The sequence below is a fragment of the Acomys minous genome (assembly GCF_964271855.1).
Source record: "Acomys minous genome assembly, chromosome: 6".
In the NCBI taxonomy this organism is placed as follows: domain Eukaryota; kingdom Metazoa; phylum Chordata; class Mammalia; order Rodentia; family Muridae; genus Acomys; species Acomys minous.
In genome coordinates this window covers 46727385-46744075 of record NC_140487.1, presented here as the reverse complement: position 1 = coordinate 46744075, position 16691 = coordinate 46727385, and the positions used below count along the sequence as shown (strand labels likewise).

At 39.5% G+C, this 16691-nt stretch overlaps 1 protein-coding gene across 2 annotated transcripts in view; it reads left to right on the top strand.

The window, feature by feature from the left end:
- The window catches only part of GRID2 (glutamate ionotropic receptor delta type subunit 2), a 1382318-nt gene that overhangs the window by 786698 nt on the left and 578929 nt on the right, over positions 1-16691 (top strand). For both annotated transcript variants that reach the window (XM_084785474.1, XM_084785473.1), the window contains exons 6-7: positions 245-418; positions 8316-8477. In XM_084785474.1, the coding sequence (XP_084641600.1) occupies positions 245-418; positions 8316-8477 (336 nt within the window). The remainder of the gene's footprint in view (positions 1-244; positions 419-8315; positions 8478-16691) is intronic.

Here is a 16691-nt window from a genome sequence, read left to right as displayed (position 1 = left end):
AAGCCCCATGGCTCATGCAGGCTTCTTTGGGCGTAAGTGTACATAATTTAAAGCAATAGAGAGCAAGTGTGACTGAATTCACCGTTTCGATAAATACACGTAACTTTCACTGAATGCTGGCTAAACACGAAGCAGTTGGGTTAGGGCAACAGATTCGTTTGCACCTCCAGATCACTGGTCAGCAATTCCTTTGTGTTTCTGCCACTATATTTAAGAACTAATTCTTCCTTTCCTTATCTTCTAGGAAATAAATGATGTGGATGTCCAGGAACTTGTCAGAAGGTCCATTGGAAGGTTAACAATTATTCGGCAGACATTTCCAGTCCCCCAGAATATAAGTCAGCGCTGTTTCCGTGGCAACCATCGAATCTCTTCAACACTGTGTGATCCCAAGGATCCCTTCGCACAGAATATGGAGGTGTGTTTTAGAGGGTGGGGTGTATCTTCCTGTGTGTATCTTTGGGTGCCTGGGATGACACCTCTGAGTGACACTAGATTGGAATGACATATGTTACTGTCTTGGGCACATTTCCTCTGACATCTAAGTGCCTTTGGCAGGGAGCACAAAGCGCCTTTGTCTTTGATCTCTTTCATCCTATTGTAGAAAAAAAAATACCCACTTTCTTAATAAAAACACAAGTAAATCTTACTTCCTTCCAAGCAAGCAGATACAGAGCATTTCCTGGAGTGGGGACTGTGATTGACACACCCAAGGCTGCACTTCAAAGTATAAAGTGAACAGAATTGCTTGAATTTTGTGGCATAAAAACCATAGATATTTATTCTCTTTTAAAAGGATTTCTAGATTGAAGAAATTTAACTCTTAAGAAAAGAAGGAGAAAAAGAAAGCTTATTTAAAATTCAAAAAGTGCTGTGGTACTGTGTGCCCGTACCTAACTCACAGAAGAGACAGTGGCACCTTCGCCACACGAAATACAGAAAGAATTTCAAATTAAACACAAATTTCTGAGTAGGAGACTAGAGAGCACCGAGTTCATGAAGCTTCCTCAGAAGGCTGTTCTTTAGTCAACTCCCAGAGCCTGTTTCTTTTCTTTCTTAAGAAAAATCCTATCAGCTCTTTTCCTCTTGTTCCGGCGATCTCAATCTGTCAATTGGAAGCAGGTGTTAGAGAAAGCAGGGACCAACAGCAGGCGGCCTCGGGACCTTCTCTAGCCAGACAAAAGACAGGAGGAGAGAAGAATCAATCTGGCACACTCACTTATACACGTGGTCAGCAGAGGGCTTTACTGAAAAACAAACCTGTGTGATGCAGTGGTTCCCTAGGAGTACTTCCATAGACCCGTGCGAGCATCTGAGGAATTTTAAAGGGTGACTTTAGACATCAGCAAAGGTTAGTCACTATCAATTTTGCAAACCATCAAAATATAATATGTTCCAGGAATGCGTGCCTTTAAAAATGTTAGTATAGAAAATATTTTACTAAATAGAAGTGTTTGAACAATGTGAGAATACAACCCTGGGAAAATTAATTAGCCTCCCATAACATCTCATAGCATAATTTGGTAAAGCCATGTCCTTCATTGCTAATTCCACTGCTCCCATTATTTATGGGTTATTTAGAAGATGCCATTTACCCTAGCATTTCCTCACATTTATTGGTATAAAAGCAGTGGTTTCACGAGTATTGCTATTCAAATTACAGTTCCTTGCTGGATTTTCAGAGTTTAGCTTTAGCCTCTTCCAGGTAAACTAGTCTGAAGCCTTAACACACCTGTCTAAACGTTAGTGCTGCTTTTAATTTATTGTTTGTGACAGATTCTTTGCATCATAACTGATTATGACCACAGCATGTGAAGATTACAGGAGTCTAAATGAAGGAAAACAAAAGTCACTTTAATTTAGGAAAGTTTGAAATATTAAATCTGTTCTCGTGCAAAGAAGTAGCAGGAAATATAAACAGCCCTTAAGAAACCTCATTGACTGTAATGTGTGGAGAGCAGAAAACATCAGAGTGCATTTGCCTCACAGTGCCCTCCTTAATTTGGATGACCACAGAACAAGAACTTTCTCTCTGTGTGTCCCCACACTTAGGGCATGGGTCAACTACTTCATTTTCTTCTCAAACCAACAATCGAGAGGAAGAAAACCAACAAAGCAATTAAGTTTTTTTTTTAAATTGTTTGTTACATATTAACTTACCTCTTATGTGTGATAGAATTATACTAAATATTTACTATGTTAAAAGGAAAACTGGCAGAAACTTTTAATATGGGAAGATTAACATAATTAAGATGTGAATTCAGAGCTCTTGAGTTTAAAGTATTCCACTAAGAGCAGAGTGCTTGGTACTCAGCCCTTCCTAGGTTTACAGCTTTAGTTCACCACAGTTAGAAAAAGCAACTGCATCAAATGGTCCTTCGCATTAAAGCCTCACTTAGTACACTGGCTGGTCGGTCAGGAGTAGAGAGCTCCTTAGGAAAAGAAGCCCACTCGGCTCAGGTCCGTAAAGCAAAGCAGGTAAGTCAGGTCACTTTTATCTCAGCATTCTGGAAGTATCCGGTTAAAAGCAACGTCTAAGAATACAAGTATGCAAATAGGGCCCAGGTGCACACTAAAGCCAGAAATTGAATTCTAACGTCGTACAGATCTATGTCCTGAGAGATGACGAGGAACCACAGGCGCCTGCGTGCTGGTCTCCTAGCCATTGCCTTTTAAATATATTTAGAAAGGGTAGACAGGTAAAGTACTGAAGACACATTCCATAGACCTTAAATTAGTAATCTAACACCCAGTAAGTGGAGATTAGTTGAAGTTGCAGAATAAGTAAGGATGACAAGGTGAGCAGTGGAGTTTGAGGGTTGCTACCCTCCCTGCATGCTGAGCCTTTGTTAGCCTGGTGCTGAGGGACCGTCTTCAAGTGTTAGGTTGTTGATGGTGTTAGAGACATGAATGCAATTTGGAGGGAGGGAGCTGGCCTTGTATGAGCAAAAGTCACTGTAAAATGTTACTCAGTGCATTAGAAAACATAGGGGCTGCAGGGAGGGACTTTTTTTTATTTTGCTTATGAAACATCCGCTCTGTGTGCAATGCTGGCTGTCCTGGACTCACATTGTAGACAAGAAATCCTGACTCTGCCTCCCAATTGCGGAGGTTAAAGGTTTGCACCCACACACAGCCTGTATTTGGAGATTTTGAGGGTATACCTTGATGCTTAAGCATTGTTTGCTAAATACTTGTCTGAAACAATCAGTAAACCAGCACATATGGTCACGATACCACCATAATGTAATTTGTAAAGAAAAGTGAAGTCATAGGAAGAATACCTGAGTCCCGGAGATTGATTTGCTATTACAATCTTCAAAACAAGGGAGAACAGTTCTTTAAAGATTAGTATATTAAATTTTAATGGTGACCAATACTAAGCATATTTACCTAAGCTGTTGAATATGTTAGTAAGTTTTAAAATATTTCACATAAGAAAACAGCTTAAGCCAGGGATGGTGGAGCACATGCCATAATTTCAGAATTTGAGGAGGCAGAGGCAGGGAGATCTCTGTGAGTTCAAGGTCAACCTGGTCTATGAAGCAAGCCCAGGAAAGCCAAAGCTACACAGAGCAACCCTCTCAGGAAAAAAAACAAAACAAAAACAGGGCTCTTTTTAGAATAAGCAAAGTCAAACTAAAACCTTCTCAAATAGCTTTGTATCTGTTTATCATATAGGAAGATTACTGCTGTTATGCATTTCATGATGAGCTTATATAATATTCGGCAAAATTCTTCATAAATCCTTAGGGAAGACTTTGAAAAGTCCAGCAAGGCGAATACAACTCAGACATCAATCCTGAAGATAAAACGACAATAAATTACGTCAGTAGAAAAATGTTCAAATACTAAAAATATCATATAGTTACTTTTAAAAAGTTATACTATCAAAGATGTTATAAAGCTAAAATATTTCAACTAACCTGTCAAGCAACCCTATTTATTTTTCCCTAAGTCACTGGTTGAAACTGAGTTACGTACATACATCAATCAAATCTTTAAGATTTAATACACCGAGTATGTATTTTAGACACCTTCTGTAGCGCTGAACACATGCTGATGTCTACAGCCTGCAACCAGCTATTCTTTTACTGTCAGTCTGAGAGGGGTGGCGCTAGAACCTTCCAGCTTGACTAGGTAAATATCCTCAGTATGCCCATTCACAACCTCCTGTGCTTCAACTTCGTTCTTCAAGTGTCAATCGCCACTTGATCAAAATTGTAAAAGACGTAAACCTATGAGAGGAAAGATTACGTCATATTATATAATCAAGGTCAAAACTGTTAGTATTGACTTGTAATAATCCCTAACGTTGAAATTCCCCAGATTTCAAGTAGTTCCACAGCCAATTACACAAAATGTAGGTGGAAGAGCCCTGGTCTGACAGCTGCTCAAAATCGTTACTTTGAAGGCGAATTCAATATGATCACAGTGCAAGTCAGATCTGCTGTGAACCACTTTAATACAGTCTCGGAGCCTGTGTCAGAAGCGCTTTGCCAAGATCAAGAGAGAGAGACTGCCTCCCACCCCTATCTCCCAGGTGCCGCACATCTGCATTAATGGGTCGGTTCTACTTACTGAGCTCTTTATGGGAAGGAGAAACAAGGGGCAGGCAAAGGAAGAGATGTGACATGGCAAGCAGCCTAGAATATGTACCTGGCAGTGATCACCAGAAGGACAGAGGGTGTTTCAGGGCAAGTGGCAGATGGTTCCTGGAGGTTTGTTGGTGTCGGGGAGTAAGTGTGGTGGCAGGAAAGCTATAGAGAATTGGCCAGTCACTTACGGGAGACTGGATGCTGGAAGGCAGGATTGTTAGAGATGGCATTATGCTAAAATTTGAGATAGTCGTTTGTGTGTGAGGGATGAGCGTGTATATAAAACTTGAAATCACCTTTTTAAATGCTGAGAGACGATATGGATTGGTATCAGAGTGTGGGAGGAGCCAAGGACCTCATAAAAACAGTGACCATACTGTCAGGAGATGGTGTTCGGAAAGGAGATGGGAGACCGTGAACCTCAAGGAAGAGTGAGCACCTGCCTGAGGAAAAAGCAACAGACAAGGAGAATGAACAGCTCAGAAAAGGTCAGCACAGCTTTCTGACCCAGCTGTTTGAAATGTGGACAAATGGACAGTGTGGACAAAAGAAGACAGCATTGAAAACACCTATCCCGTGTCAGGTTCAAAGCATTTGCCTTTATGGTGAGCACAGGTGCTCAGAAAGCAAGTCTTAGGTATGAAAAAAAAAAAAAAGATTGTCTGACTGAAGTGTCAGGCATGGGAAACAATGTCCAAATTTATTGTCTTAACTTCTGTCATATTCGCCTGACTTTCAACTTGACGGTCTTCTTTTCCATTTGTCCCACTCTTTGACTTATCTTGACAATTGTTTATTGGAAACCAACTATGTTCTTAGGGTGCTTGGTAAGTCAGAAGGAGATTTAAAAAATAAGAAAACAAAAGTACAGAGGGAAAAGGACATACAGCGTGTATCTCCATTCACAACTTTCCTAAAACCGTAGCACTAAAGCACTTTTCAGTAAAGGGATGAACCGAGTGTTCCCAGAGCCACAGAAAAGGTGACTGGCAAGAGCTTTCATGGAGGGGAAGCCAATGTCTTCAGGGAACGACACAGCTACTTCTGCCTTAATAGATAGCTTCATACCGTGTACAGGAGAGTGTGTGGCGCCCGTGCCACCGCGGTACCGAGTCGAGGGCAAGGGACTGCGGATTTAACTGATGCACACACACACGCGCGCACACTCACACAATAACACAGTGGGTCCTTTGTGCTAAGAGAGCAGCAGCCGCAGCAGCAGCCACGGCAGCGGTTTATTATTCTCCTTCTCCCAGAGTTCCAAAGAGCCTTCTTATAGGCAGCCAAACAGGAATGCTCCTCCCAGGTGAAATCCCTCAAGAGGTGATTGCACACAGGAGGAAAAGTCTCGAGGAAGGGAGGGGCGCGTTCTCCGAGCAGTAAACGTGGCTAGCTAACCAAGATAAACACAGACATGGAAGCTGCTAGAAACAGGACATGAAACAGCAAGACAGGCAGGCAGCCCAGTCGGGCCTGGTTCCTACAAGAGTGGCCCTGTTAAATCACAGTGAGTCAAAGAAGAAATAAAACGCATGAAAATGGGATAGGCAATTAGGAACAATAAGAAGCCGGGCGGTCAGAACGGGACGAGGATAAACGAGAGTGGAAGGATTAGTGAGACCAGGTACGTATTCCGTTCCTCTATGAAGCTGTCATGGAATAAATCAGTTTTTAAAGGACTGCCCGGGTCATCAGGCAGAAAGAAGGATTATCAAGGAAGAGTTCTCCTACAGTGGAACCTTTGCACAGAATGTAAGGAGGTCAACTATTTAGAGAAAGAAAAGTCACATGGAAATATTCTGTTGGGCCACCTCACACAGAGCAAAGGGCACAGCAACATATAGATGGGGGTGGAGGAAGCAAATGCGAGTAGTCCTGACATCCTGGGAAGCAGGTCTGAAGAGTGGTCCGCGAGAAGCTGGGAAATGGGTTTGAGGCCAGATGGGAAGCAGCTGTGAGGAGTGGTTCAGGACAGCCTGGGCAGCAGGTGTGAGGAGTAGTCTAGGACAGGCTGAGCAGCAGGTGTGAAGAGTGGTCCACGGGCAGCCTGGGAAGGGGCACATGATTGCATGTCATTTTGAAAATTCTGTCAATAGATTTCTGTGGGTTTTTGGGTATGACCCACCCATCTTTCATATGTCTTTTATATTTTTGTATTGAATACTTGCACTCTCGTTCTGACATTAATTTGGGTTCATGGGCAACTTTTTGCTTCAGCTCTCACACTTCACTCATAGTAGATTTCACCCAGTCTAACCTTAGTTCCTCCAACAGTTACCTGTGTAGGGTGACGGGAGTACTGTAACAACAGCCCGCTCTAGTATTTCCGTATAAAAATCACTCCAGTTTCACAGAGTACACAAGCATCTTCAGTACGTCTTCAAAGAAGAACCCACATCTACCAGTGGGCCTCTTCTATAAATTTGCACAAAAACTGATGCCTAACAAACACAGATGATTAAAGATTCTCCAGGACGATGTGAAAGGAACCCACAGTGTATTGTTGGGAGATTCCATCTAATGGCTGTGCACAGCACCAAACTCTAGTTATCCCAGTGGTTAGATCTCTGCAGCAGTCTGTAATGTGGAGGGACAACGCTGTGAATTTCCTTCTTGATTAATTACAATCGCTGATAATCTGCGTAGCCTCTTCAGGTTTTCAGGGAAAACTGAAAATGTGACACTTCAAAACCTAAGAAAGCCAGAGTGTTTCAAGGTGAAATGAGTTTCGATTGTTACCTCTCCTGCTCAGTTTTATTTTATATCCACTTGTCCTTCTGAGAGGCAAGGCAGCTTTCGTTCACCTATCACCTCTTCTCATGGTTACTCTTCCTGGGTAGGTTCTAATCTCTTCTTAGAAACCAAGCCACATTCGTAATTAATTGACAGTGCGGTTAGTAGTCCTGGCAAGAGTTCTTTGAGCATTGTAATAGCTCTTGGCGAAAGCTCAGTTGTAGTTCAGCTGGTAATCAGAGTAGAAAGTGTGGTTCCTGTAGACAGGAAAGTTACCATAAGCACGCACACGCACACGCACACGCACACGCACACGCACACGCACACACACACACACACACACACACACACGGGCTACAGGCTGGTTGTGGCTTTCGTCCTGTCAATGGATCATGGTGTCTGTGTATCACCACAGCTCTTTATATGAATCTACGCATTCCGAAGTCTTTAAATACTTCTGGCAACTGTCCTTCCTTATTACAGACTTCTGCACAAGCACATAAAAGTGGCTGCTTCCCACTTTGTGTCCAATGCCATTCAGATGATCAGATTTGATGCAGTGTCTACAGTTGATTCCAGACAAATAACCACAGTGTAGACGCTTGACATACTGAGAAACCTTATAACTCACTGTCTCTTCCAATCTGAGTCTCTTAAGATGTCTGCCACTTCAGAGACAAATAAAGGCCGGGTGATTTTGTAAGGACTGACACTGACAGTAGAGCCTTGCCTCTGTCAAAGCTACTCCTTTTTAATCTTCTCTTTCATACCCAAATAAGCTGCAGAAGCAATTGAGGTATACAATCAGATAGGCCTCGTTTTAATTGGCAAGCATGACTGAGGAATGAAAAAAGAAACTTCCCGCTTAGTAAGCACCTCGGGTGAAGCATGCGTGGATGGCATGAGAGAGCTGCTGAACTGTCCTCTCTCCTCATGGATGGCTAGAGTGGAGGATCTGATGCCCGCTGTCTAATGTCTTTCCAGATCTCTAACCTTTACATCTATGACACGGTGCTTCTGCTTGCGAATGCCTTTCATAAGAAGCTGGAGGACCGCAAGTGGCACAGCATGGCGAGCTTGTCGTGTATCAGAAAAAACTCGAAGCCATGGCAGGGAGGACGGTCCATGCTGGAGACTATCAAGAAGGTACCTGTCCACAGGTGGTGGTGGTAGTGGGTGGGGAACTACACTGCTCTGCGTTGTCACACAAAGCCGGGAGGGGGTGGGGGTGAGGCATGTGGGTGTGTGACTAGATAGCTTACAAGTCTGTTTTCTTTCTTCCTGATAGTGCCGCAAACTCACAGCCGAGAGCAGAGATATGCAATATTTATAAAAGACAGATATATAGAAAGGGGAGATCTTGTTTATAATGTAAATTATGCAAGGAGAGAACTGGAGGGTGTGAAATTTAAGCTGCCATAGTTGTCCCTTTAGGGCAAAGAAACAAAGGTTTTATGGTGCATGTTACAAGGCACCAAATGTTGTTCGTCTTCTGATTTATCGACCACACCACCAGCTGAAAGCACTCACAATAGGCTTCATGCCTTCTCATCTGAGTAATGCAAGATAAACCACTGCAAGTGAGGACATTCATCTTTTATTAAAGACATGATTCATAAACAGTTAACATGTTGCTGCACTGTGAACTATTTTGGGTACCAATTGTATCATTCTGCTTCTTCACTGTCAGTGTGTGGCCTGCTAGGGTGACCTGCCTGGGCTTAGCTACCTGCTCCATTCCCAGAAGGCAGTTTATGCCATTTGTCTTTTCTCAGTGGCATAAGCGCTCTGCAGTTGATTAGCCTCTTTGTCATGTCGTCCTTGCTGACACCCTTCATTTTTCTTGCACAGGTTCTTTGATTTAAAATGAAATGATTAATAAAACAAACAAATTTCTCCGCACCCTTTTTCGCAAGGAGACAGCCCTGAGGAGTTTTACGTTGTTTACCTTACCCATCCTTTTTCTTTCCCCATATGTTTGCCTTTCTTTCCTGCAACAAGAAGAAAAATGGCTCGTCACTTAAAATATGCACACATTTAGACAAGACAGAGAAATTACTAAAAATTTTTTGAACGTTGGGTGTAAAACAGATGCACAGAGAACAGGAAGGGAAGGGAACAGACTCTCCAAGGGATAATAGCATGGTGTCTCTGTCGGTACCATTTCCTCTTTGCAAAGAACCACTTTGCTGAAAATTTAGGCTATCAGCCGAAGTGCCTAAGAATTAGATGTGTCCAACATACTGGCAGAGGAACAGTTTTTCAACTGAGAATGAATAAAGCAAATAGGAATTAAGGTGTTGCCAAAATCTCCCAGGACTGTCTCTGCAGAGAGCTGGCAGGTGTGAGTCCAGGGGAGGCTGTTGAACATGAGTCTGATCTGCCAATTTAGTAGTGCGTGACTTGGAGAGGACACAGGAACCCGACTTAATCTTGTCTTCTGAAGCTTCCTCCCAAAGAGAACAGTGGCCTAGGGAATTGCTTAGGGAGCACGTAGGAAGAAAAAGATGCGATAGCATGTGGGTGTTTCGCATGTACCAGTTTGATACAAAAATGATTTGATGTTGTACTTTTATAATTGAAGCAATTATTTAATACAGTAATTATGAAGCATTGTCTTGAAGGCAGTTTGTGTAACACCCTGCAGATGGCCACCTCATTTTCAAAAGGGATGTAGCAACCCTACGTCTGGGCAGCTTAGCGTGAATGGTAATAATCACATGATGGCACATTATACTTTTTCTCACAGTTTAATAAATGGTATTCAACCTTACTAATGCCTTCACCCTTATATACAGTTTATCATATTGTGGTAGACCCCAACCACAAGGGTTTTTCGCTGCTGTTTCATAACTGTATTTTGGCTACTGTTATGAATCATCATATAAATATCTGATATGCAGGATATCTGGTATTTAACCCCCAATGGGTCTTGACCAACAGGTTGAAAACCACTTGTTTAAATTGATCTTTAAAGGGTGGAGTTGTATATTCTTTATCTCCCAATTGATATGTTTTTGGTCATTCTATTAAAATGTTAGAATTGATGAGACTGTACACACAGAAACACTGTAAGAAAATACTGAGGCCTTATAGCAAGAGCAGAGTGGCTGTTGTCAGGTCCACCAGGGAGTAGTAGGCAAACCTGATTAGAGGCTGAGTATATTTGCACTCATGGGAGCCGGACACTTCCTTCCATTAGCAAGAAATATGCAGGTGCAGTATTGATGTTCCTAGCAGCCTATCCAGATGTGTAGCCAAAAGGGAAAACAAAAGGCAAAGCAGCGCTCATCACAAAGGAGGTCTGAATTTTTATTGTAATGTTAATATTACAGTGATAACACTTGGGTTTACATTCATGTAAACAAATTGCATCTATGGTAAGGGCATGTATATACATTTTTACATAGTTGTACACTATTGGCTCATTTTATACGAACCATACAGAGTATAGATAAGTACAAAAATGAGCTTCAGGCCTTGAATTAATTATATTCCTAATACTAGGAAGGAACAAAGACTTTGGAATATAATGCAGCTGACAACAGTTTCCAGGGAAATGGACTGTTGTTGTAGCTCTGAAATGAATTATGGGAAACGGTAATATAATACTACAATAAAACAGATGTTCAACAAACAGGAAGTAAAGGAAGAAATCCCTTTCCCCCTCAAACTATAAATTAATAGTATCAGCACCCCATATCTTTGTTGTGTACACAATTTTATATGATCTTTTAAAGAATTGTAATTTGAAATATTAAGCTTCTATCTACAATATAGTGTCTATATTCTCCTCTTTTTGTAATCCCCATGAAATATTTAGATTCTTCCATTTTTCCACTACTTTGTCCTGAAATATATTAGTAATGTCCGATATATGTATTTGTATGTAAGTGTATGTGCTGTATGTATGCATACATGTAAGGTGTATATATGACTATATGGAAATCTATGTGTTTGTATGTTGTATGCACATATGTGCATCTTTGTATATGTTAAATGTAAATATATGTGATATGTGCATGAGTTGCACATAGGCATATATGTATTTTATATACATATATGTATTGCTTATATAAATAGATATGTTTCCTACATAAGTGTGTAGTATGGGTGTGTTCGTGTTGCTGCATGTGTGCACACACACTATCATAAATCAAATATATATCCAAATAAGGAAGTTATTTGTATTTAATTTCTTTTTGAGTGATCTGATAACGTTGGAAATGTCTTCTTCTACTCTCCTTGTGCTTTTCAAGTACTTGTAGATATCACTTGCACATAAAATTAATGTTATCACTTCATCTTTCTTAAAGCAGCTTAAAACTTTTTTAGGCTTACTGTTTTCATTTTCATTTCCAAATGTATAATTTATATTATAAATATTATTTTATATAAATATTTCAATAATTAGGTAGATCAAGGTTAATATTTGGAAAGATAATTTTTAAAATCTTATGAGACAGAAGATCGTACCTTTTAAACTTAAAATTCGATTTTTATACTAATAGCATAATTTTGGGGCAGTGAGGTAAATAGCATTTAATTAACCTATTTGATCATATTATTCTAACTTATTTGATAATGTTAATCTAACCCAGTTCCCTCTATTTTAAGGGGTAAAAAACTAAGCCTTAGAAGAAGTAAATGATTTTCTTAGGACTATACAGATCATTACTTTTAAATACCAGTTGTCTTAGATAAAGTTTTTATTTATATCATTTACAGTTTTCCTTGCACATTGCAGTAATGCTTGACTACACTAGCCAAAGTCATTTTGTTAAGGAAAAAAAAAAACCTACACCTTAAAATGATGGGAATAGCAATTTCTGTTATAAAGACCACATCTAAATTCCCATGACTTTTTTTTTTTGCAGTCATTATCACGAGAATCTATGTTTCATTGCAATGTGTGTCTATTTAGGAAGAAGTAACCATGCAATATAACTGAATCTGTTGGTGTTTCATAATGGATAATGAACTTTCAAATATGTTTACTTAAATATGTAACATCAGTAGATGTTGACCAGATATAAATAGTAAAAAGAGATATCCACAGGCAGACAACAGACTTGAGAACTACAGCTAAAAGGACTTCTTTATAACATTTATAAATTATTGGAGATAGCGCAGAATGTATCAGACAGATAGCACAGCTGTGTCTTGCCCATGTAAAGAGGATAGCCTATACTTATCTATAGAATCCTCACTCCCTAAACAATAATCTGTGCCTGCTGTTGACAAATATTGATTTTTTTAAGTTTTAAATGTCTATTTGCCCACTATCATTTTGTTTGTATTATATTTTCTTCATTTTTGATATTTTCATGCATATATAATTAAATATGATCATGTACAACTCTCATTTCCCTCCTGTAACTCCCACTGTATCACTGTCAACATGTCTTCTTCTCTATTTTCTGTCTTACTTGGTTGTAGTTGTTTTGATAACGCATTAGATACAATTAATACTGCCCATCTGTGCCTGAGTGTAGGATCACTCGCTGGAGCATAGGAAACCTACAAGTAGGAACACCCTCGACAAAGAACAAATCTCTGACCAAGTTTGAGAGCTTCTCTGATCAAGTTTTAGCGCAGCCCATGTTACGTGCATCCATATAAGTATTTACAAGGTAATTTGACCACATGAAAAGTTAGCAAAATAACAAGAACAGGTTCTATCTTAGGATCTGTGACCTCAGTAGCTGTAGGTTTCTGGACATAATTGCAGTAGAAGCCATGAAATATTCTCTTATGGAACAGGTCTCAAGTATACTGAGAAAGTGACTAGGTAAGCCATAGCAACCGTGACAGTTTTGGACCAGCTGGGAGGTCTTAGCTGGCCGTTTAGTACTGTAGCAGGCAGGGCCCAGAACTGGGTAAAACTATTAATTTTCTCTCATAGCAGCCCACATGGAACCTTCTATGCTATGAAAGATAGCCAGCTGGGAGGAAGTTTTGCATTTGAAATTGATTTCTCAGTGTCATGAAGCAAAATGTGTGCTATTTTCAGCAATATGATTTTTACCATGTAATTATGGTTTAGGTGACTTCTATGACCTCCCTGACCAATATAACTAATAGGGAGGTACCCTGTCTCTCGCATTGTGATATTCACCTAATAACCAATGCCGTACGGGAACATTGTCCACTCATGAGTAATAACTCTGTTCAAAATTGTACGTTCTATTTAGAAATTATCTTACTAATTAGTGTCTTTCCATATATCTTGCACTCTTAGTTTTAGTTAAATCCCTCACACACTATTCTCTCCTCCTTTATGCTCACGTCCTCATCCAAACTTAATCCTGTGTCCTCCAGAGTTCCCTTTGCCACTCTTCTCTCAAACCACATGCATACAACTATTTCTCTGACATTAGCTTTTCATATGTCATTCCTTAGAGCAAGCCCTCTCTGCTATTCCCTGACTTCTCGTAAACCCCATACCCTTTCTTGTCTAAGTCTTTGCACCCCTAATATTATCTACCGCTATATTTTATCTAATCTACTATTGTTCCTCCCTTAAAGTACCTTCTCTACTAAAGACCTGTTTCTGACTTTCAAATGTGCTTCAAGTTAAAGAAACATGGAATATATTTGTATGAGGAAAAACATGTAATATTGTCTTTCTGGGCCTGAGTTACTTCAATCAGTACATTTTTTTTTCAATTTCACCTACTGAACTGCTAGTTTCATTTTTCTTTCATTGAAGTACATACCACATTTTCCTCACCCATTCATCTGTTGATGGGTATCTAACTTGATTCTATCTCCTACCTATTGTGAATAGAGCAGCCATGAGCATGAATGTGTGAGTGTTTCTGTGGGGGCTATAAGCCCGTGGGTAAAAAACCCAGGTGTAGCACAGCTGACTTATAAGACAGATGTTATTGAAAATATTCTTTATGCCTTTGGCAATGTATTCTTTTCCTTCTTCCATGATCATAATTAGTTTTGCTTATTTCTTGTGTTCTATAAACACACATACACACACACAAACACACATTTAATTTGTCATTGACTTTTTAAAAATATATTTTATTAATTTATTCATATTACATCTAAATTGTTATCTCATTCCTGGTATCCTCCCATTCTTCCATCCCTCCCATTTTCCCCTTACTCTCTTCTTGTCATTGACTTTTACTGAACTAATTCGTGTGCCATGTTCTCTATCCTAGTGGCCTGCTTTACATATGGTCTTTCTTCCTTAGTATCTGTTTTGCTTATTGGTGACTCTCTCCACTGAGCTTTTTATTTAGCTTACTGAGTGTTTCATTTCCAGCTTCAATTAGGTTTAGTTTTTTTTTTAATAAGTTTAATCTCTTTATTGATTTTTTTTTATATATTGGAGTGACCTCATCATTTGGTTTATTTTTGTGTGCTGGGAGCAAAGCTGTATCATGAGCTGTTTCAACATAGTTATACTTATTCTTATACATTCTCTAGAAGTTTTTCCAAATCATTCTCTTTGGGAGCCATTACTGTGGAATTAGTGCAGAAAGGAGATACAAGTTTGCTTTTTCCATTTTGTTTTTTGTTTTTCTGCTCAGACTTGAAAATCTAGAGTTAGGGTTTTTTTTTTTTAAACAACTCCTTCTTTACAATATTCAAGACAGTACTGACTGATAGGAACATTGAGGTATCACTTTACTTCATGGAATTGATATGTAGGGGCAGACGCTCTATTCTTGATCCTGTTCTGAGGGTAAGGTATCATCCTGTGTCAGCTCAGGCTTCTTGCATGGGTCTGTAGCTTACAGGTAGCACACATGGATGGGGCTGAACTTCTTTACAGCTTCTGTTTAGCTGCTTTCTGCACTTCCTGGGAGAATTCTATAACTAATGGTTACTATCAAACTATGATGGCACCATTCCTTCCTTCCCTTCACTTGCGGTACCTACAACTGACCCTGGTTTACATGTGTTGGCTTCTCAGCTTTACCTCTTATTTGACTCAGTCTTGCTTCTTCTAGTCTCTTGCATGTATTTACTCTACAGTACGTTAACCAAACCTTCCATGTACAATCAAATTTTGATCACGTAGCTGGTTCCTTTGGGACTGGCTTAAGCTAGAAAATAATTAGAAAGTGTTGGAGGGACCCCACGGCATCTCACCAGAGACTTAAATAGTAACAAGCTGGGCTATGTAGAGCTATGAGGAAGAAGTTCCAGATGGTGAGACATTCTAGCTGACACCTCTATAGAATCAATCATGTGTACAATGGCAAGGGTCGATTAATTTTCCAGAATGCATAGAACACACGGAGGAAATTATCTGGTCTGGAAAGAAACTGACAAAAAAGAATTCACTTTATGGATAACCAAAAGATTCAAATGCATTTCAGATGAAAGATAAAATCAGACTTGAGTTATAGAAAGAAATGCTTATGGCTTTATTAAAGAAAAACAAAACAAACCACAACAACAACCTAAAAGAAAATTACACTGAAACATTGTGGTTACAAATAAAATTCACTAATGATTTCATATATATATATGAAATTACATATGACTTAATTAAAAGTCTCCAGCTCCTTAAGTGCTTTCACATTGTTTTAAGTGTTCAATTTCCTTTTAAATACTTGTGGTAGCTACTTTTAATTCTTATTGAAAATTAGAAAACCTTAATGTTAGGTTTCTGTAAGTACCAGTATATTATCTCATATTGATTTGTGTTGACAGTAAAATGACATGTGTTGGACCATGTTAATGTTTGATAGAGTATTTTTTGAATGCCAAAAATATTGAAATGCCTTCAGGTCTTAAAGGTAATAGATTCATTCAATAAGTATTGACTAAATACTGCCGTATGTTGTACTTTGAGACCACAGAATAAGGGAAGAAGAAAATAAAAATATCAAAAAATTATTACAAGTATAATCAGTTCAGCATAGAGAGACATGCCAGCTGCTCTGTAAATATGTGACTGGATAAACAGAGTGTTGTTTAAGGCACAGAGGTCCACGCTGAGAAGAGAAGGGCAAAGCATTTCACATGTTTCATTCCTCCAAAGAGAAAATCAACCAACACTCCTACCCAGCTCTGATGACTAGTAACCACAAAGACCAGCATGGAATAATATCCCTAAGGGTTCAGTAGTGGCACAAATACCCTGGGCATAGCCAACAACTCTCTAATTGGACTTAGGACCTGATTAACAAGAGACAAGGCATGCTTGGCACTGGAAGCTTGGCCAGCTACCTAGAGTTAGTGAAATCACAGATCATGGAGGAGGTCCTACAGCTATAACTTAACTAAAACAGCCTAGTCTCTAATGGGATATGCTATTCTTATAATGTCTGGCAGAGTTTTGATAACTCCAGATGCCCTCTAACCAACTGTGAAGGAACCATTATG